We start from the raw sequence: 22,230 nt of genomic DNA on the forward strand, positions 1-22,230 counted from the left end.
ATATGCTTTTGCTTTGCATAGTAATTTGAAACTGTTTTGTACTTCCCAGGGGGATTGCTAAGTGTTTGAATTATCTTTCACTCCTAAAATAAATTCCATGGTAATCTCATCAATGGGGTTTTCCTGTCCACAAATATAAACATACATATGATAACCTTGTGTTTTTGTTTCTAAATTTCTAATTATCTTCTTTTAATAAAAATTTCTTTATTTTTCTTAAGATGTAGGGACTGGTATAAAAAAGGATCTGGATGATTTTAGAACACTTGTGGATTCCATAGTTCAACGACATTCGGCAAAACTACCCGAGCCTCCTGTTTTTGGGTCTTTTAAGGGAATGTTTACTCGATTGAATGGTTTTGATAATGTTAAGGACTTAGAAAAAATCAAACTCGTGAGTGTTTTTATTTGTGGAGCTCATCTATTTCACAATAAGAGTTTGATGGAGGAGTTTATAGAAAATGTTGAGAAATTCTCTTTGCAAGATCTGAATGCTTTCACAGACAACTTGAAAGATAAAAAGTTGAAAGCGAAATCTATTTCTATGCCAGACATGGTTAGTTGGCATCACACTGTTAGGAAGAAACCACTCATTATACAAAGTAATGTTTCATCAGGGTGGAAATTATTTGGGTGGCATGAATCCTATCTATTCTAGTTCTGGAGGCATTTACTGGCTTATACATTGTGCATCATCCGATTAATTGGGTAAGTTTTAATTCTTAGTTTTGTGGTTTAATGTATTTTATTTTGTGATTCAATGCTTAAAAAATCTTTTTTAATCTTTGTAGCCGGGAGGTAGGAAAGAGGTGGTAGAGGATGTGGTGGACATTTTCCGGCAGCCATTCCGTCCATTTACAACCTCATGATGGATAGGACATTCAATAATAAATTCCCAACGAAGATCACTACTAAATGGGGTGAATACCTGAAAGCTATGTTGTTGAAGAATGAGAGGATGTGATATGGTTGTGGTGGTGCTTGCCTCTCATGGATGTGATGGGTTACGTATATGAGTTGGATTGGGTTATGTAAGTTTCTGTTTGCTATTGCTACTTTACTGCTACTTAGTTACTGTTGGGAAAATGTGTTTACTATTTGTGATGAAAACCAATAATATGAGTGCAATAAAATCGGAACTCAAAACCTGAAAATCGATGAGAACAAAATGATTGATCAATGCGAGTGTTTATGTGTGACACTCTGTACTTAAGACAGATTTCGCCCCCGCTACGGTACTCATGGTTTGTATTGGACGACTGTCTACCAGCACTACTTGATCGGAATCCCCCCAAAGCAGCACTTCAATTGGAGGATCTGGCGAACCATCTTGTGTTTGTAACTCTCTCGTATGAATGGACTTCAATGAAGGAAAAATCAACTTCTAAAAGTAAAAAATGAATGAGAGAAATAATATTTATAGGCCAACTCGTAACTCTAAGAAAAGTCACCAAGGAAAGAGGCACATCTGTTCGTGAAGGACGCGTCCGTCCATGGCGAACAAGTGCCAATGAAAAGATGCAACTCCAAAATAAATCAATTTCCATTCACACTTAAAATAAAATATATCCTATAATATTTTCCAACAGTTACTATGGTTGGTGATGTTATGTCTTAAGAGTTTTTGTTTAGCTGGATTATTATGGTGATGTTATGTCTTTCTGATGAATCTGTCTTCTAATGATGAATCTGTCCTCTGAATTCAATAGAAATCTAGTGTATATTCACTAGAATCCTTTAGTTCATCTTTTACTTCTACTTCCCAAGTGGGGAAGTTCTCATGGAACAGATATATACAGAAATTCGCCTATTCGTATGATATATACAGAAAATGGCCCATTAGTAACTTAGGAAGGAAGGAGATTTCCCCCCACAGACCTGTCCACAGTGGAAATCTATATTCGCTAGAATCTTTAAGTTCATCTTTTACTTATATTTCCTAACAGTGGGGAAGTTTTGCGCTACACCTGCTCTATATAGAAATTCACCTATTCGCATTAGTAAGGAGATTTTCCCCAAAAGAAAGAGATTGGAACCCTGTAGATGAAAAGCCAAGATGCCTCACTAGAAATCTTATAACCCTTGATATTCACTAGAAATCTTAAATTAAATGTTTGTAATTTTTGGAGAGCCAGGACTTATTATTATGCAGTTGGGGGGCTCCCATTGAATCTAAGAGACTTATTTTCATTCTGATTCAAGAATGAAATGTAAGTTTAGAAGGGAAATTGCATCTAGACCAAACCGAATGAAATTGTAACAATGTTATAAATCAAACAACAATTTTTGTAGTGGTATATTGCGTCTAAGTTCTATGATGCAGAGGATGAGAAACATTCACTGTTTTTCTCATCATCCTAAAATAAGGACACCCATTGGGCCAAAATCCACCTAAAAGGCCAAAGCCCAAACACCTAAAGGGTCTAAAAAAACTGAGATCAATTAAGTTGGAGAATTGTAGGAATGCCTTGAATATTTTGTTAATTACTAGAATATTGTTCCGGTATAATAGGGGATTTTGGGGGACTTGTAGACATTCATCCTTTTTGGCCTCTCTAGAGTTAGGGATAACTAGTCTCTCTCATCGCCCGTGGATGTACCAAGAGGAACCATTTGTGATTTCTTGTTTGTTTTCTTTTCTCGTTTTTAGCTTGCACTCATCTTTTTTGTTCTTTTTCTCGCTCTTGCGCTCATAACATTGTTTCAACAAAAGTCTTTTGAATTGTTTCACCAAAAGTCTGGTGAACTTATCTCATGCAATGCAAAGGATCTCAATACCATGTGTCGGCAGCCGGGAATCTTACTATAGGGATCATGTAGAATTTCTTCACACCATTTGCCCATTCCTGTTTCTTACCTATTTCTGCTAATACTTGACCTTTCTTTTGTAGAGGTCGCGCTGTTAGGAATTCTTGGAAATGGGATGGTGGTTTTTGTCTGGGGAGCTCAGGCGAGCTCATTAGAATTCAGAAAACTGGAAGATGCATCTTCAGATTAGGATGAGGGTGATTTACCGGCCGGTCCAAAAAAAAGGATCAAAACTCCACCAGGTCCAAGCCCAACCCAAAATGCACAAATAAGGATACGGACTAATAAGTTACCAAAAATACCCTCGAAATAAACCACGGGCGCCCGACCTCCTCATTATCTCTCTCTATCTTTCTCTCTCTCTCTCTCTCTCTCTCTCTCTCTCTGTCATGCGCGAGACTTCTACGCCACCTCCTCTGTGTCTCTCTCTCCTAGCTTGCTCTCTCTGCGAGATAATCTAACGATCGATTCCCAAATCATCCTCGCGATCAAAGGTTCAGTTTCCAGAGGTTTTGCCTTCTAGCAAAGCCTACTCTTGTATGTGTATTTTTCGTTCTCTCTCTAATGCACTTCTCCTACGCAAATTTTACATTTTAAATGCATTCCTTGACCTTAATGCGATATTGCACCACTTGCTAGGCATTGACCGTGGAGGACTAGTTTCTTATCGTCCTTCTACCTCCCTTGTTACTGAAGGCATGTTGCTTTACTAGTCTAGTGCTAACGGCTAACCCAAAGAGTCCTTTTTGGGGAAGATATCTTGTTTTCAAAACCCAATCTGTGGTATTACGGGGTAATTTATGAGTATCTTCTGTTGTGGATATTCAAAATTTGGCTTCAAATCTGAATCTTTTATGAATTGTTGTAGTTGGTTACTGGGTATATGATGTTTGCTTACACCCTGTGGCATACTGGGGCACGACAGTCCACCATCGGTATCTTTAAAATGCTTATATATCCTTAGTCCCTCCATTGCTTTTTATTTACCAATCGATTCTTTCGCATGGATGGGTTCTTCTGTGATCAGAAATTGGTTAAAGGAGTCGCCCCTCAAATTGTGGGCTCGTTGTAAGTTGATTTACGTCCCTCTAGAAGTAATCCTCTAAATGCTCATTCGAACTTCATGAAAACATATACCATAAGGGTTTGGCATCAATAATAGTAAGTTTCAACGAGACCATATTACGGACAAGTTCACAAAACAAAAGAAAAAGACGAACAACAGTCAACCAAGAGCAAATTTTAAAGCTCCGCCTTTGATGACTGATGCAGACAAGGCATTGGGAGAAGAAAAACACGTGCACATGAGTGAAGTGGCAATCCCCAATAGAATGTACGTAGAACATCCTTATTTTCTTAAGTATGAGAAAAAGCATGAAATTTTATAAGCCTATGGGATCCTTTGCGAACCAAAGGTGGAGGAAAAGTTATCTAAAGTCGATTCATAAAATAGAGCTATTTCAATGCCGGAGTGTTATTGCCAGCTTTGTGTACAGACTACATACGGAACATGGCACCCGCTTGCATCCTATGCATAGCTTCCATGGTACATATCCATCCTTTTTGGGCAATATAATGAATGAGGATGAGTTTATTTAAATGTTTTCCTTAAGTTGTAATGAGTATTTGCGGAATCTCTAGTTAAGGTCCATGTATTGCTTGTGTGGTATATATCCATCTTTTTTTTGGCAATGTTCTGAATCCAGAGAATGAAATGATGAAATGTGCACTGGGCTCTGAGTAGTTGTACTCCAACTACTTTTTGATGGATAATTTGCTGCCTAGAAAGCTATTTCTGATCTCCCTTTCCCTCTGATTAATTTCTGTTTGACCAAAAAGAAAAATATTATGAATCCAGAGAAGCTTATTTAAAGCTTTCCCTGAAGTTGTGATGCGAATTTGCAGAATTTCTCATTAATGTCTTGCAGACTTGCGGTAGTTTGTTTCTATTTTGGAAATTCAGCGTAAAGGTTGATACTGAGATGCCTTTTCAGCAGTGAATATACAGTCGGAAAGGAGTCCTGAATCTTTAGAACCTTTTGTACAAGGGAACTGAATGTACTTTTTTTTAATAGCCGGGTGTCAGGGAATTGAATGTATGAATGCATGACTTTTTCTGTGCAAGAGCATTGAATTGCAGTGAGGACAAGATCTTTTTGAAACTTTATTGGTTTTGTTTCTGTAGTTTACTGTCGAACACTACCCAAGAAGTTTCTGTTTGTTGGTCAGGGCGACAAAATGATCACACTAAAGAAGGCTTTGGGGACTAATATTGGACTTAATCACGTAACACTTGAAACAAACGTGATATTTCACGCTATATGGAGTACTAACTCTCTGGTTGACCAATCTCTCCACTGCCACTGCCACTCCCTCCTTCCCTCTCTCTCTCTCTCTCTCTCTCTCTCTCTCTCTCTCTCTCTACGGCCGCCCTGAGCTCTCTCCACCTCCAGTGGTCCGTGACCATTCCAAGAGCTGTTGATGTTACCTCTATGCCAAATCTTAGGTTGATTCATAGTGCTGCTACTTTTGATGACGTTGGTGCCCTCGAAGACATCAATTGGGTTGGGCTTCTTGTTTTGTTCTTTGTATTTATGGCTCTATGTTTCAGATTCCGTTTTGAACATTTTTCTTTGGTTTTAGTTGTGGTTGATCTCTTATCAACTTGCTTCCACTTTTTTAATTCCTCTCTCTTCTTTCTCTTAATATATATTCCTCTTTTGTCGATCAGAAAAAAGAATTTGTTGAGCCATGATCAGCGCCTGAGGAAGGGTAGGTTACGAGCTCAAATACCTTGTTGTCAGAAACGAAAATGCTAGTTCATGTTAATGTTCAGTAAGCATTTGATGGGCTTTATATCCCCATGAAGCCATAGCTGGATTATTGGTTCTATTGCGGCAGTAGAAAACCCACTAGTCACATTTGTGGCATATTGTCTTACATGAGATAAGATGAAGGAGCAAACTTTTCATTATTCGTTGAACTGTAAGTGTTAATTTAGTTGCAAATGTTGAGCTGTGATAAGCACCACGAGAAGTGTAGGTTACAAGGTCAAATACCTCGTTATCTAAAACAGAAATGTATTGTCCGTTGCATTCAATAAACAGATATGAAGTTCGTTCATTTTTTTGGTAAAACTAAAAGCCTATCATAACTGGGATGATGTTTCTTCCCACAAAATTTTGTATCCTTCTTTTGTTTTGTTTAGTTCTTATGATATTTCTAACATAGGGAACCATGTTGTGTGTAATAATGTTTTTCAGAATTTTACTGTGCAATAATGATTTCAAAATTTCCATGTATGCAGAAACAGAGGGTTTCATCAATAAAGCAATCATACATTCACATGACAGAAAACAGTAATGCTGATTATGTGGTTGTTGGGGAAGGATCTTCTCCCAGATTAGAGAACTTCCAACAAGCTTTCAATAGTGCCTCTTGTTTTCCTTGTATCCAACAAGCTTTCAATAGTGCCTCTTGTTTTCCTCTTCTACCAGGTATCAGGGGGCTCATTCGGCGTTGAAGTGTGAAGGCAGCCAGTCATCTTTTAGCCCTCCTCGGGTTTCTACTTTTTCCCTTCATATGGAGTGTTCCTCAAGTCTTAATAACCACAGAACATGGTACTATGTTCCCGGAAAATGCAGGGTATGTGGTTTGGGTTTCATCAGCTTTGGGTCCCTTCTGGGGTTTTCAACTTGGTTGGATGTAATGGCTGAGTAGGGTCATCGAGACCGCACTATTCCCAGTTTTGTTTCTAGACTACCTAAAATCAGCCATTCCCCAATTATATGGTGGTTTCACTAGGGCAATAGCTATTCTGGTTCTGACAGTGGCACCCGCTTATTTGGGACTTTAAGGGCTTAACCATGGTGGGGTGGGCTGCTATATTGCTAGGTGTGTATTCCATCCTACCCTTTTTGGTGATGGGACTTGTTGCAATTCCGAAACTGGAGCCATCAAGATGGTCTGCGGTAGACTTGCACATTGTGGATTGGGGGTCTATATTTAAACACACTCCTCTGGAATTTGAACTATTGGGATTCAATCATTACTTTGGCTGGAGAGGTGGAAAATCCCAATAGAACTCTTCTGAGAGCTCTCTTTTATCCTCTTATCATGATCATTTTAGGGTACTTTGTTCCTCTCCTTATCAGCAAGGGAGCGATTCCGCTTGACCATGAGCGGTGGAGTGATGGGTATTTCTTTGATATTGATCGAATTCTTGGAGGTGTTTGGTTGAGATCTTGGGTCCAAGCAGCAGTTGCCGTGTCAAATATGGGGATGTTTGTGGCCAAGATGAGCAGTCACTCCTTTCAACTTCATCCTAAGTTTTTCGCCCAGAGATCACAATGTGGAGCTCCCCTTACTGGGATCCTATTCTCTGTGTCGGGCCTAATTTTGCTTTCGTGGCTCAGCTTCTAAGAGATCACAATGGAGTTCATTGCTTTTGTGACGCTAAGGATTAACTACCCTGCAGCACCTTGGCCATACAATGTTCCGGTAGGTACAACCAGAGCAATTTTGATGTGTATTCCTCCAACCCTATGTATACTACTCTAGGTTCTAGCTTTAGCTTCTTCAAAAGTAAAGGTGATCAGCCTTCTGGCTGTGGTGGTTGGGCTAATCTGCGAAACACTTCTTTACAATTCATGCAAGCTCCACAATATAACCAGAGCAATTTTGGTGTGTATTCCTCCAACCCTATGTATACTCTAGGTTCTAGCTTTAGCTTCTTCAAAAGTAAAGGTGATCAGCCTTCTGGCTGTGGTGGTTGGGCTAGTCTGCGAAACACTTCTTTACAATTCATGCAAGCTCCACAATATAACGTTTATAGCTGTGATCAACTGGGCAACAATTATTCATTCAAGCTCCCAAAATACGCCAAGATTTATAAACAAAAATAAGCAAATAAGCTGATAAGCAAAGGGTACCAAAACGGTCTTTGAGTTTTGCTGATATTCACTTCCATGTGTTAATATGGCACAAGAACGAGTCGCTCTATTAGGCTGTGTTTGGATTGGATTTATTTGTTATAACAAGTACGGAAATTTTTAATTCATCGTTTTTTATGAGTGGATTAAGAACACAAGAACATTCTCTGGGGAAGGAGATTGATCAAGTTCAAACACAACATCTGATCCTTGAAGGCTTGAAGTTGCATCATTTTACGCGGCCCTGTGGTTATACAATGAACCCATGATCAGATTTTGAAGGCTTGAAGTTACATCATTTTACGCGGCCCTGTGGTTATACAATGAACCCATGATCAGATTTTCCTGTGGGGAATTTATATTGGCCCTGTGGTTATACAATGAACAAAAATTGGCACAGAAATATGATTTGATTCGTCGATCCTCAAAAAAAGAAATAAGCAAAGTTTATTCGGTGAGTGACCACTTAGAAATTCATGGAAAGTTACAATCCCCAGGGGAGGAAAGGTCCCCTTTTTTGAGTCTACTCCCGGGAACAGATCCAGTGGAGACGGTGTGGGGCCTGTAGCTCAGAGGATTAGAGCACGTGGCTACGAACCACGGTGTCGGGGGTTTGAATCCCTCAGCAAAGGCGACGTCGGTTGCCATTATAACTCCAAAGAGTTGGCCTAGTGGTCAAAGCCTAGTGCTTGAAGGTCCGCTCCTTACTATGGTTTTATATTCGAAACTTCTATATACAAAATTTTGCTCTAGTTTTAGTTGAGACTCCTGCAAGTAGGCAGCGGGATTGGTCCATCAAGATTAATTGAGGTGCGCGTAAGCTAGTTATAAAAAAAGGGAATTTTGCAAAAAAGGGAATTTGGAATGTTAGTTTTCAATATAAAATTTTCCTGGGGAGATGTAAATGCCGAAAAGGCATGTGGAGCTGTGAGAGGTGGTTGAACAAACCAAACCTAAACGCATGGAATTGGAGATGGTGATGTGCACTTTCGAGTTGTCAGATCGTGCATTCGAAGGCTCAGATTTCATCTTGACAATGAATAGCTCTCGATCGTTGATTGTCAAGATGAGATCCGAGCCATCAGATGCATGATCCGACGGCTCGGAGGTGCGTATTTAAAACCCCTTTCATTAAGGTATTTATTTTTTAAGTACTTATTTTCCGTTTTACGAGATACGTCATTCTCTCTTAATACATCAAATTTAATTCAAAAAATAAGTATTTATTTCCCTTAGTGGACCGGGGTCTAATTCTCCTTGATGGCTTGACATTTGACAATAGGGTCCAATAAAAGGTGTCAAGACAAGTATGGTTGACAAACGAGGTGAAGAGTTACTTATTTAAATTTAATCCGAAACTTAATTAATTTTTAGAAGTCACGTTGAAAATTTAGCATGTTTATGTGGCGAGTCAACCTAAAACCAACTTCAATCGAGTCATTTTTGAGTAGCCAAAATTTTCTAATTACTATCATACATCGAATGAGCCTGGTCGTTTGAGAGCTCAGGGGGTTCAATAAATGCTCAAGCTCATAAACAAACCAAACCAACTTCAATCGAGTCATTTTCGAGTAAATTTCCAACAAATGGACCCTAAGCAGCTAATTCAAAATTGCATTGTGTGAAAATACATTTTGAAAAATGAACTGGAGAATGCAAAACTAAAAATAATCCACCATCTAAATCAAATCTAGAATCTTAAAATAATCTACCATTTTTGAATTCTGATTACGCTTCTATTCACGAAATTCTTCTTGGAAAATTTATTTTGCACATAAACATTATTATAGTTTCTTGTTATAATCTACCATCCAAATCCAAATCTAAAATCTTAAACTAATTAGCTCCAAAACACTCTCAAGTCTCAACTCAGTCCCTCCCTCAGAGCCCTGCATTTAAGGGTGCGAAGTAGCCGGAGTTTTGTAGTGTTCGAGCTCGGTTCATTTAAAAATCAGCTTCAAATTCTAGCCGAATCCAGTTCATTTATTGAACCAGACTCTATAAACGAGCCAAGCTTTGGTCGTTCACCACACGAGCCTAACACTCGAATTCGAGCTCTGCTCGAGCGGAGTCTTGAGTAGCTCGATTCGTTTTGGGCTCTCTCTTTTTTCACGTAGTACAAAAAGAATTTCGCACCGCCTTGAATACATTTTCCCGCCAACATCACCGACAGAGAGCCACCCTAGTCTCTCAGATTATATATCCACTCGTATCATCGATCTCCCTAAGCTCAGTTTCGTTTCCACGATTCCAGAGGATTTTTTCGAGGTCAGAGCTCTTTAAACCCTGAATCAAATCGACATTGATCTCATGTGTTGAATTCTACAAACAATTACAATGATTTTGCTTTCAGTTTTGATTTCATCAGCGAAATTCACGAACACAAATCACCGATCTGTTACTTTGAACACATACATTCCATTTCATAGAACTGGTTACACTGAAATTGATTGATGAAAGGAGCTACACATTCGGGAGACTAACGGATGATTAATTAGGTCGAGAACATAACGATAACAGGAAGAAGAACGTGATTCCGTTCCTCAATTACTTGGTAGGAGTTGTAGTAGTACATAGAAGCATAATGGCTAGAACGTTATTGTAATTCACCGGAGCTACGGAATTTGTGACCCTGCATGTTAGGAAAAAAGGAAATATCTTCAGCTTTCAATTGATGTCACGTGCGAATATTCTGATTGATGTTTGTTATCTGACGTTACGAAGTAAAGGAAATGTAAAAGTAGTCAGGAGTCAGGAGTATTAAGGCTGTGTTCCACAACCCAAATAAGAACTTATTTTTTGTTGAATAAGAAGGCTTGTTCCCCAAAAAATAAGAAGGAGGTGCTTATTTTTCAGAATTTATATAGGAACCAATGGGTGCCGGAGAGGGAAATCGTATCAGCGGCCGCGCCGGGTCATCTCCGGCCACCGGACGGCCGATCCGAGCCGTCCAAAAATTCTAAAAAAAAAAACCAAGGGGGCCAACGCGTGAATCAACGGCATCCGAGGTGTGTAGGGTGCATGATCCGAGCACCCCTTTTCCCTGTATATATGATCATCACATATACACGGAAAATGGGTGCTCGGATCAAGCACCCTACACACCTCGGATGCAGTTGATTCCCGCGATGGCCCCCTCGGTTTTTTTTTTTTGAATTTTTGGACGGCTCGGATCGGCCGTCCGGTGGCCGGAGATGGCCTGGCGCGGCTGCCGGTACGATTTCCCTCCGCCGGCGCCCATTATCATAGCAACAGTCTTATTTTTTGTATAAGGCAACTTCAAGCTAAAAAATCATGTGTTTACGCAAATAATTTTTCTATCACTATGGATCTTGTTTGATAGATCTCATTGAGATCTTTAATACGGTGCAAAAAAAATTGAATTTTTTTTTTTCATTTACATGATTTTTGAGTTTGAAAATGTGAAAGGAACTTTTTATTTGGATTTTGTGGAATGACCCTTCTTATTTTTTAAGGAGAAGTGGCAAAATAAGTACTTATTTTTTAAGAAGGTTTCCGGAACGGGGCCTAAGTAATAGTCAGTGGTTGTACTATTATATGATGTAAGCGGAAGACACTATGATGTAACCAGAGAACCCTTTTACGCCTATAAAAGGGGGACTCTCCCCGTTGTAAAAATAAGTTAGTTCAAGTTAATGAAAGCCAGTGTCTTCCTAATATATCCTGTGTCTTGTATTCTCTTTGATCCTAACCTAGCTGATGCAATCAATAGTAAAGGAGATAAGGAATGAGAATATTTGAGGGATTTATTGAAATTGTGCTAAAATCAAACAATTCAAAGCCAGGATAGACACTACTTGAATTGATGCAAGGTCACTTATTTACCTTTTTTAACTACGTTACTTTACACATACTGGAATAATAACCGATTTGTATTCTATTCCTTGGAAGGAGCAATGGGATCAGGACCAATTTGAATGGATTTTGGTATGGAAATGGAATGCAACCTATGCATCTTTACAAACATGTTTTCATTCAGTAAGTGTTGTGTAGTAATGACACATAATATTTGAAATTGGCATCCCTTTAATAATACGATACTGACAATAGATGCAAGTGGGAAAAAAGTGGTAACCGGTGCACTGGTTATGTAGCTGTAGTAAGTTGTAGTGAGGTTTCGGGTTCAATTCCTATGGAGAGGTAGCCGATATCCTTGTTGATGTGTGGGGAAGGGGTCTGGTTATTATAGAATTCTTCTGACGTAGGGGAAAAAATAGTGGAAAAAATTCATGGAAGTTATTGACTTGTATGGCAGTCTCTACACTAGTACATGTTAATTCCTAATTAGTTGTGAGTTTTACGGAGAAAGTTAAGGAAGAAGACGAAATCAATATAGAAGGTGATAGTTGTATTTCATGGGTCACTGCATTCTAATAGAGTACTAGAGACTTATGCCATACTACCTTGGTTCATCACTTCATCTTCACTTAATTTTCCCAGAGTTCTTGTAGTTTGGATAGGGAACTTGGCCCTGCTCGATGTGCTTGACGTCCTCCACAAGGATCTCATATTGCCTCTTCACTTCCTCTGCAGTTTTTCCTCCCACAGCCCTGGCAATATTCTGCCAACGGTCAGCGGTATCTCTATCATACACAGCAAGGGCCTTTTCAAAGGCTTTGTTCTCCTTAGCAGTCCAAGAGCCAGAACCACGGGAAGACATTGATGCCATACGTTTCAGTAGAGCGAGAAGGAACAACAAAATAGATAGTTTCTATGTATGATTGTGGATGTAAGGGTCTAGAAGAATTTGTGACTTAAAGGTGAAAAGGTGAGGAAATGGATTGGAAAAGCTGAAGCCTGAAAGGCAAAAAATAGTGAGAGAAGGGTGAAGAGAGTCAAAAAGGGAGACTCTAGTCAATAGCTGATATGTGCAAGAGGTGGCAATGGCCGGTCTTTATAAGCTCCAGGAATGGAGGGGGTGAGGTGGGGTCTATGCCAGTTGGCCAAGGAAAGTTGCAAAATTTTGAGAATTTTAACAATTTGTCTCCCTCACAAAAGCAGGAAAAAGAAGGACAACATGGTAGAAGAATCAGTATCTCCCAAAGGCCCCATTTGATAACAGTAATAGATGGATGGGATTCGTAAGGAGATGGGATTAGAATTGGGATTCGTAATGAGAAGGGATTGGTAATGAGAAGGGATTGATAATGAATATGTTTGTTTGGGATGGGATTAGATGATGGGATTATTAATATCATGTTTGTTTGAGATGTGATTAGATGATGGGATTGGATTGATAGAAGAAATTGGTAATGAGAAGGGATTGGTAATGAGAAGGGGTTGGGTTCGGACTATGAATACCAAGTCCCACGGGGTATTGCTAATACCCCTAAAGTCCGGCTTCCTCATACCAACGGACTACGAATCCGAACCAATTTTGGAAACCAAACGCAGTATTGTTAATACCTTCGGCTTAGTAATCCAATCCCATCTCCTAAGAGCTTTATCAAACGGGCCTTAATCCTTCCCTTTATACTGTATAAATGTTATAAGATCTTTTCATTCTTATTCTAGATGTCATATGTGGCGAGATACGCTTTCAACCCAAAAAATAAGATGTTCTTATATTGGAAATAACCCATTAGCAGTTCAAAAAATAAAAGATCAGGATTCAAAAACAAACAAAAAATGTCTCATGCTTTGTTGAAATTTGGTCTTCCATCTTTGGTATGTCAACCTAGCTTACCAAAATTTGTTCACGTGGTTTGGTTTTATTGGGACTGCCCAACTCCTGGATTCCAGGAATGTCTAGTAGGTTTCACCTCTTTTTTCTGCCAAGATTAGGTGACAAGGCTTGAAACAAACCCAGGATCAGGTATTCCCCGTCTCATGTGTAACACACACAATTATCATCGGACCAGGCCTAGTCTCAGAAGTAACTTCAAGGGAGAGGAAGGAATAAAATACTAATCTTTCCTTCAATCCTCAAGGTTCGAAACTATTACCTCTCATATAAAAGTCACAAGCTCCGGCCAACTGCGACAATTCAATTTGTTGAAATTTTCAGTGCGCTAGGAAGATAAGAAATTATGAAGAATACTGCAAGACACTACTTGTCTGTAACTATTTTTATTCAGTTTGCTCTGAAATATCACATTCTTAGTCAGAAGACTATCATCTGCCCTGAGAATCAGGTGGGCCCAAATCTTGTGACCTTACAAATGCTTTCACGAGGCTGCCACAATCTAGGCTTTCTCCCTTAAGGGAAAGTAAATTTTAGTGTTCTATCCCATTATATGTGATCCTGTCCTGAACTACATTCCAAACCTTTTAGCTGGCTACCTGAGTCCGTACAATGATTATGTTGTGTTTTTCTCCAATGAAAGGTCAACTCTTATTACCTACTCTTTGCCAGCAGTCCAGACCATATACTCCGTCTGATTTGTGTTTGGTCACTTGGGCACAAATGTCTCCTGTCATCCATTTCCCAGGGAATTTTTTTTTTTTTTCTTTACTGTGCTAGTACCAGAACATTTTAAAACTTAAATAGATTCTTAATTCTAATAAGGAGGTCCTTTTGAGTCTCCATACGTTCTACTTTCCTTCAAGTTGAATATGAGTTCTGTTCCTACTTCCTAGTCTTGGCTGTTAGTTGAATATGAACTACCAGGTTATCCAAGTGTCTATCCCGGTTGATTGGAACACAAGGTTTAGTTTGGTCTGGTTTATTTGGTTTGGCACATTGAGAAATGAGAACCCACTTGAGGGACAACTTGAACCCTTAGCTTGTTTATAAGGTAGAAGGGTTTGGGAAACTGGCTAACAATAGTTGGTTGATCCCTCATTACCATTGTGGCCCGTGTGGATGTTAGACAAGAAATAGCCTTGCAAAATGATTTCATCGAATTGGAGAGGACCTAGTCCTGCCCTCTGTCTAACAGATAAAAAAGCACATTTCAAGAAAAACAATATCCAATACTATGTATAGCAAGCAAATCTGTCGATAATTTGTTTAATTGTTTTCTTTGTCCTTAGTTGTTACTTCAGGATAGTGTGTTGGAACCACGAAAATTGACTCGTGGCTTTTGCAATTTGTTCTTTGATATTAGCCGATTATAGAGTAGAAAGTCAAAAACATTTGCTTCCAGTTTACACTGCCAGTTGTCTTCCAAGTTAAAAGAAAGGTGTTCGTGATTTTTACTTGACTTGATGCTTCCAAGTGGACCAACTGTACTTTTGCATCTGGGCAAATAAAAGATTCTTTCAAATTTACATTTTGGCAGCCCATGACTAAATGCCCTTTTGACTGAGGCTCCTTGTTCTTTTTTTTCCCTTTTGCTTAGCTCTTTGTATTTATGGCTCCTGATATCAAGTTGCGAAGGAAAGCCATGTCCACCTCTCCCTCTGTCATCTAGGATTATGTAATTCAGTGGCACATGACGATACTTTAATGTACTTTGTAAGCTGGCAATTGGGCCAACAATAGGAAATTCAATGAAAAGAGTCTTGGGTTAACTCCATGAAGTTTTTTTTTTTTTTGAATTTGACTTCATGAAGTTTGTAAACTCTTATTTCCCTGGCTATTAGGTAGTCTCTGATACGTGTGAACTTGTGTATTTGATTTCTAAACAAATCCAAAGATGCACTTTGGACAAGTATCTGAATCCGCAAGGGTACAATTTGCTAAGGGGGAACCAAAATATCTGCTTGGGATGATATTGAGATCTCTTTAAGAGAATCAAATCTCAGAGGGTTGGCGGTGTGATACCATATGGATTTAGACAGCAAGTGGCATTGGCTGGCTAGCACCGACTGGTGGGCCTCACGTTAGATAAAATCTTGCAAGTAGCCTCCAGTAGTCCATAGGATTCACGATTATGAGGATCTAAAAAGGATGAGAGTGGCACGTAGAGAGCCTCATGTCACTGCTTCTATTTCATAATTTTAGGTAATTTACTGATTTATGGTAGTGCTATTGTGAATGAAATGTGACTTACCTCATACGTTTAGATGGATGAGATTTCTCTGCACAAGTTGTCAACCGATTCAGCTAATCCCGTGTTACTAGAAAACATTAAGAACCTGCGAATTTCCTATTGAAATGCATAATTCCAAAGCACAGGACATCTTCGTTCCAAAACGATTAAGTTAACGATCCAAAGCAATCCAAAACTCCTTCCTATTAGTAATTTTTAACATTTCCCTTGGAGAAAAGAAAGAAAATATACATACAAAGTAAAGGAAGTGGACCTTTGGTAGGAGAAAAAATATAGAAATATGTCATATCAATCCTAGAGATGCGTTTTGCATGAATAATATTCGTTCAACATAACATTGTTTAGCTAATTTTATCTCCGGAGACGAGTACAGTCTGATTTGGAATTCTGTTAAGGCCTACTCTTATTGTACCACAATTTAGGATTTGTGGCGCACCACACTTTGGTTCCTGTTGTCGTTTCGCATATGGAAACACTCTGTTCCATGTAACCATAGGACCATTTCTTTCCTAATTGTCTTAAACACATGCTGATATGGGGAGAATTTCTGTTCCAAGATTAAATTTTTCATTGTGTGCGACTCTTTACTATTCTTGTCTGTGAAACGATAGCAAAAATTGAAAAAGTTGAAAGATACTTGTGGTCCTTATTATCAAGTTGCACAAGTCACGTCAATGGGGATAGCGGCGCAAGCTAATGGGGCTAGTGGTGATCATTGGTTGAAAGTTACTTCTGCAACTTTTTAGGAATCTGTACGAAAGAAAGGTGATTTCAGAATTTAGACACTTACACTTTCCTACTGAGATTTGGAATCCTTATCATCCTTTCTATCTCGTATAGAAAGTAACATGTGTGGATTCTCCTCTCTCCCTTCCTCTGAGGTCTTTGTCTGCCTGGTGGTCCTTCTTCCAAGTTGGAGAAATTGGGCCACCTTGGCCTCTTCATGGTCCAAGGCATTTCCTTGCTCGCAGACAGGTTGGTAAGTTCTAACCAGAACTGTGGTAACTGATCATTTAAAAGTTCATAGCTCATAATATGAGTTAAGCCCTTCCTTACACTTGCTTACCATCTGCTTTTATAGTCAATATCCCAGGCCAATTGGAAAATATAGCTTTTAATTGTTGGATTTTGCTGCAAGGAAGAGAAGGATCATATGGGATTTCATCTAGTGGGGACCGAGGCGGAAGACATTCCTTTGAATTTGAATCAAACCTGCCTGGTTAATAGTAGCCTTTTGCAGATGTTTGGATCTATTTTCCCCTCATGTGATTTCCATGGAAATTTTTTAGGCCACAGAGAATAACTTGAAAGTTGATAATGCATATGTGGGATATATAAATAGGAAAAGATATGGTGCTCAATTAGACACAAGCAATAAAATGAAGGCAAAGAATTGATGTCAGGGATAATAGTTGGATGAATTGGTTAGAGTATCAGCCAATCAACAGTCCTTTCTTGAGGCTGTTCCAATGAAATTCTAGCTTCAAGTTGTTGAGCAGTCGTTATTGAATCCTAGCAGTATCATATGTACCACATGCTTACACCAGCACTCGGATGCTTACGTTAGAACATTCAGTGGATGTTACCAAGATATTGTGGGGGCATAGATGCTCCTGTCATCATCCTGTTTTGTTCAGTCTATCCGAAGTCAGCATTTCTCTTATATCACTTCGGTTAATTCTCATAAAACATAAAAGCTGTTCTTCAGGATTTTTCTTCCAAAAGCTTAATCACTGATTATTAACAGAATGAGGATCTCACACTACTTGTAACAAACTAACCCGTTGGGCTATGATATGTTAAGTGTACATGTTAATGTGTGGCTGGTACTTTCTGTCTTTCTGATATAGTTGAAGTCGCTGATGTTATTTTTAATCTTTGTAACTCTGAATCAATAACTGCAAGAAAAAGTACTTGATTGAAGTTGATTTGCTTGCATGAAAATGATGATGCTTATTCTTAACTCTAGCTGTGCAAGATGAAGATCTTCGACTCTTTGTTCAAAATGTGGTTATTTTCTCTGTTGAGGTTCATACAATCCGTCTTTTAAACACTTCCACGTAAATCTGTAAATTTCATCCTGACCATTTTTTGAGTCCTAGTTAGTGTTAATTTTGCTGGAACTCTGAATAGGTAAGGTTTCATTTAGTCGCAGATTTGACCGTTTTAGTATATGCCTTGCTTAGGTAAAGAAAAATGTCATGTGCATTCATCTTTTTACCTTGTGAAACTATCAGATGATTGAGATCTAGCTATGAACCAGGTTTACCGGGATCTATCTTCTGAGGGCATGTACCTTGTGGAAAATTAACTGCTCTAAACAGATAGTAATGAAACTCCCTGATTGAGTCTACCACATACACTAAGCTTACATATTCCAATAGCTTAATACGTTCCAAGCCCTAACCTGACAAAATCCCCACCAATTTGGATGCTTGTCGGGGATCAATAATCTACATGACTACATCAAACTAGATTGTGATCCTCAATAATGTATAAGTTGTGCGAAATACCATGATCACATCCTTAACTTTTTTTTTTTTTTTTTTTATCAGATCACATCTTTAACTATTCTTCAATATTTGACCAATGTATTTGTATACATTTAACATATTCTCACCAGTATCTTCAATTTATAGATGTTGAAACAGAATCTCAAATTGGCAAGTTGAGCCATATCAAAACCAACTGGAACACTGCCGGCTATTGAGAAGACATCTCATAAGGTAAAGTATTTTGTTGCACATTATAGCATTACTTCTATGTGATGTCCAGTTTATGCAAAACCATGAAATTGGTTGGTGGACTTGCTTCGAATTCTTCTTCTTTTCGTTTGGAGATAGACCTACCGAAATCTGATTCTCATATAGATAGTATCATGTTGCATATGTTACCTGTGAAATTGAATTACAACAGAAAGGAGACCATGAGAATGCAGAAAACTTGCAGTTTAGTTTGCAAATGCAGAAAGTGTAACCGTGTCTGGTACTGGCTTTATCAGCGATTCAGCACTTAGTTCTCCATCAAATCATCACGTAATCTTGATCAAAGTTCCACCAACCTAGTGGGGGAAAGGTTTGACCATGACCAAAAAATTTATGGTTTCCTCTTTTGCCATTGGCTGTTGTTCTAAACAGTAAACAGTCATCTATCCATTATACCACCAAAGGATCCATAAAATGCTGCTCCATTTCCTTACTTGAATTGGCTAGACTGGCTAGGCAAATTGGGCTTCGACCAGGAAGTGGGCCGCCCAAACCAGGGTAGTGTCAGGAAGCCCAAAGTGGCCAGGCTAGCCTTGAGAGGCCTGGTTTTGGAACCTTGCATGGACTTGGTAGGGAGGCCATTTTGGGCCTACCGATGCAAATGAGCTGAGCCTACAAGGAAGAAAACTTGATGGGCCTCATTTGGAGTTGGTCTTCAAGGCGATCGTCACTTGAGGGGACTTCTACACATAATCTCACAATCAGCATGGTCAATCAGCAAATGAGCTGAGCCAACAAGGAAGCAAACTTGATGAGTCTCATTTGGAGTTGGTTTTCAAGGCGGTCGTCACTTGAGGGCTCTTATTCCTCGACTCTTCGAGCAGTGATTAGTACCATCTTTTTGGGCTTATCGTTCCGATTCTTCTTTTCATCAATACCCGTTCCCCCTTATCACTCGAAAAGGGCCGATTGACCTGGATACGGGGTGATCCCAAGTTGCTAACACCATCACCGCTATTTGATGCTGAAAGATCTGCAAAGAATCATAAAGGCCAGGGGGGCTTGACTTCTCATCATCTTATTCATCCCTAATGGCAAGGGGGAAGGCACACTTCTCATCAACTGTTTCTCTTAATTGCTTTCTCACTTGGTTCAAGCTGGTACAGATGATTCACGGGATTTCACAACTCACACCGTTCGTTGAAGAAGACTCTCACACCGTTCGTTGCTTTCATCATCGATGCATAGTCTTATTAGTAGTATGAAAAATGTATTCAAGCTGGTACAGAACCTTGGGCCAAAAAAGAAAAACAACCTGCTATAATAATTAATTTGAGTGTTCAACGCGGAAACTTTTATGTACAAGTATGCAAATTAGAGTAGGTGTCTCGGTTCAATGCAATATGCAATGCAGCTCAATTTTCTGCGTCTAAGATTAATAGGTAATAGCTAAATTAGCCATAGTGCTCGTAATTTATTTATAGATAATCAAGTAAATTTAATTTTCTCTCGTTTTATATGTTTTGTTCGTTCAACTATTATCCATTTTGTATGTTTTGTTTGTTCACCTATATCCGTTCTGACCGTTCAGTAGTTGCTCCGTCCGGGGCTCTGTTCTCTGATTAGTTGCCGAAAATTCTTTTTCGTTTTGAGCGTTTGTTTTTGGCAAAACCTAATTTGCAAAAAAGTGTGTTGATTCGCCTAGACAGCAAAGCAGAAGTAATAACATCTAGAAGAATAAATCGAAGAATGTAAAAACCAAAAAGAACCATAAACCATTCATCACAACAGCACAATTGAAGCCCCAATTAATTCACTTTCATTCATTCATTGAATCTTCTTTTTTACTCATTACAAGAATCAAAAACATCACGGACGCATCACAGAGAACCAGCGGTCAAAAAAAGGACAGTACCACTAACAAAGTAACCAACCAGATAACCCTAAAACGACGACAGAACAAATACCCAACATATAAGTAAACAAGAAGCAGCAAACACCAGATAATTTCCCAAGATCAACCTCATATTCTGAAACCCTAGAGAAACCTAACTCCTCCAGCTTCCACCATCACCACCTGCCCTTGACGAGTACCTGGATCCACCATCCCTATCCCTGCCACCGCCTCCATATCCACCACCACCACTACCGCCTCCATATCCACCACTACCGCCTCCACCACTCCTGCTACCGTAACCCCCGCCGCCGCCTCCATAACCGCCTCCGTCACGGCGTCCACCACCGCCACCTCCCCCACTGCGGAATCCACCTCCGCCGCCGCCGCCGCCGCTTCCGCGGGACTGAGCCTCGTTGACGGTGATGTTACGGCCGTCAAGATCCTGCCCGTTCATCCCCTCGATCGCGTCCTTCATCGACTGCTCGTCCTTGAACGTCACGAATCCAAATCCCCTCGATCTCCCAGTCTCCCTATCATTAATGATCTGTATCCAAAAAGAACCACAAAATCGATCAGATCCACACAGATCTACCATACATATAAACAGATCAACATATATATGTAATAGAAAGATCTGAAAAACGATGGATGTTCTCTTTTGACAAGACGAACGTACCGTTTCAGGAGATTCAATAAAAGTGAGAGAGAGTAACATATAGTAATCGCAAGAGAGAGAACAGTAAAACAAGTAACACAGTAACACAGATCTAACGGACGGTGATGGACCGATCTCCGCGACGTCAGATCTAGCGGTAACGGACCTTCGATTCAATGACGTCACCGTACTGAGAGAAGGCCTGCTCGAGGGAGCGGTCGTCGGTGGCCCAGGCAAGGCCTCCGACGAAACATCTGAACTCAACATCCGCCATAAAGAATTTTTTTAAGAGAGAGAGTATATAGAGAGAGAAGGAGAGAGATCCGAAAAGGGGCAGAGAGCACGAGGAAATTAGGGTTGAGGAGGGGAGGTTTATATAGGACGGGGGGTGGGGTTAACTAGGGTTGGGTTGGGTTAAGTTAACCGGGGTGCGCAGTGCGCTCCGGTGTGTGTGGGTTAACTCAACTGGGGTTAGGGTAAAGGATTGAAGCGGCGTGATGAGTGTGGGGGGGCCCACTCGGGTGTGTGAGTGCGGGGTAAGATATTTAAGGATATTCAGGGGGGTGGGGCCCACCGTCACGGGATTGACTGGAGTAATCTACACGGGAGATATATTCTAGGGTTTTCGTAGAGTAGTTGGACTGGCGTTCTGGGAAAATATCTCCGGGTTTTATTACGATTGTGTCCTTGATTTTGGTTGGAATTTCACAAGAGGCTTAAAATAGTAGGAGTACATGAATTTGAACCAGGAAAAATATATGGACGATTCAGATTCACATGGATTGAATTCATAGATCTTTTAGGTTTTATAATTATCGGCATCTCAATACATCAATTGTTTATTTATGCAGAAAAGTGTAAGTTGACGGGAGACTTTGTCGAATAATGAATCGTTAGAAACTGATGATTTATTGTTTTTAAAAGAACCATAGGTACTTTGAATGGACATCAATGTCTAACCGATTTTCTTTTTTGAATGAATGATGTATATATCAAGATGTATACAAAATAAAATATCTTATCGTCCAACATCGTGATGGGTCAGTTTTTCGTCACATGAATTATCATGTTAGAGGATTTTGATTCATTTATCAGAGCAACTTATATAATGTCAAACAAGATCATAACAACACTTCATAGCAATGAATATAGATTTGATGATTTAAATGCACTTATATTGATTCCAATTACTTTTACATGTTTTTAATTAACTTGTAGGATATCGTTGCCGTTTCGTAAAGGATAAAACAAAAACTTTGCCAGCTAGGGACGTCAG

The 22,230-nt window shown here is 39.5% G+C and overlaps 2 protein-coding genes, 1 non-coding gene and 1 pseudogene across 4 annotated transcripts; 2 read left to right on the forward strand and 2 right to left on the reverse strand.

The window, feature by feature from the left end:
* The first annotated feature begins 442 nt into the window (after positions 1-442).
* On the forward strand, positions 443-7,524 carry LOC131327524 (probable polyamine transporter At1g31830; annotated as a pseudogene).
* On the forward strand, positions 4,519-4,610 carry LOC131328186 (small nucleolar RNA snoR118). Its single transcript, XR_009200459.1, has one exon. It is a non-coding gene; the product is annotated as a small nucleolar RNA snoR118 (small nucleolar RNA).
* A 2,613-nt stretch (positions 7,525-10,137) lies between the features above and the next one.
* LOC131326288 (protein RADIALIS-like 1) lies at positions 10,138-12,643 on the reverse strand. Its single transcript, XM_058359027.1, has 2 exons — positions 12,164-12,643; positions 10,138-10,371 (listed from the first exon to the last, which is right to left on the reverse strand). The coding sequence occupies exon 1, from the start codon at positions 12,427-12,429 to the stop codon at positions 12,184-12,186; it is 246 nt and encodes an 81-aa protein (XP_058215010.1). The 5' UTR covers positions 12,430-12,643; the 3' UTR covers positions 10,138-10,371; positions 12,164-12,183.
* A 7,555-nt stretch (positions 12,644-20,198) lies between these two features.
* LOC131326482 (glycine-rich RNA-binding protein 7-like) lies at positions 20,199-21,453 on the reverse strand. 2 transcript variants are annotated; one of them, XM_058359274.1, is made up of 2 exons: positions 21,121-21,453; positions 20,199-20,843 (listed from the first exon to the last, which is right to left on the reverse strand). In XM_058359274.1, exons 1-2 carry the CDS (start codon positions 21,226-21,228, stop codon positions 20,451-20,453), a joined length of 501 nt encoding a protein of 166 aa, XP_058215257.1. In that variant the 5' UTR covers positions 21,229-21,453; the 3' UTR covers positions 20,199-20,450. The 2 variants fall into 2 exon arrangements, with proteins under 2 accessions (XP_058215257.1, XP_058215256.1); XM_058359273.1 differs by having other exon boundaries at positions 20,976-21,318.
* Between the last annotated feature and the right edge of the window lie 777 nt (positions 21,454-22,230).

The sequence above is a fragment of the Rhododendron vialii genome, chromosome 5a, assembly GCF_030253575.1.
Source record: "Rhododendron vialii isolate Sample 1 chromosome 5a, ASM3025357v1".
Classification (NCBI taxonomy): Eukaryota; Viridiplantae; Streptophyta; class Magnoliopsida; order Ericales; family Ericaceae; genus Rhododendron; species Rhododendron vialii.

Excerpts from the sequence above, each read along its gene's own strand:
- LOC131326482 (XM_058359273.1), bottom strand. The coding sequence starts at position 21,221 with ATGTTGAGTTCAGATGTTTCGTCGGAGGCCTTGCCTGGGCCACCGACG. Across the intron at positions 20,844-20,975 it reads TTATTGAATCTCCTGAAACG|ATCATTAATGATAGGGAGAC; the intron begins GTACGTTCGTCT and ends TTTTGGATACAG.
- LOC131326288 (XM_058359027.1), bottom strand. The coding sequence starts at position 12,429 with ATGGCATCAATGTCTTCCCGTGGTTCTGGCTCTTGGACTGCTAAGGAG.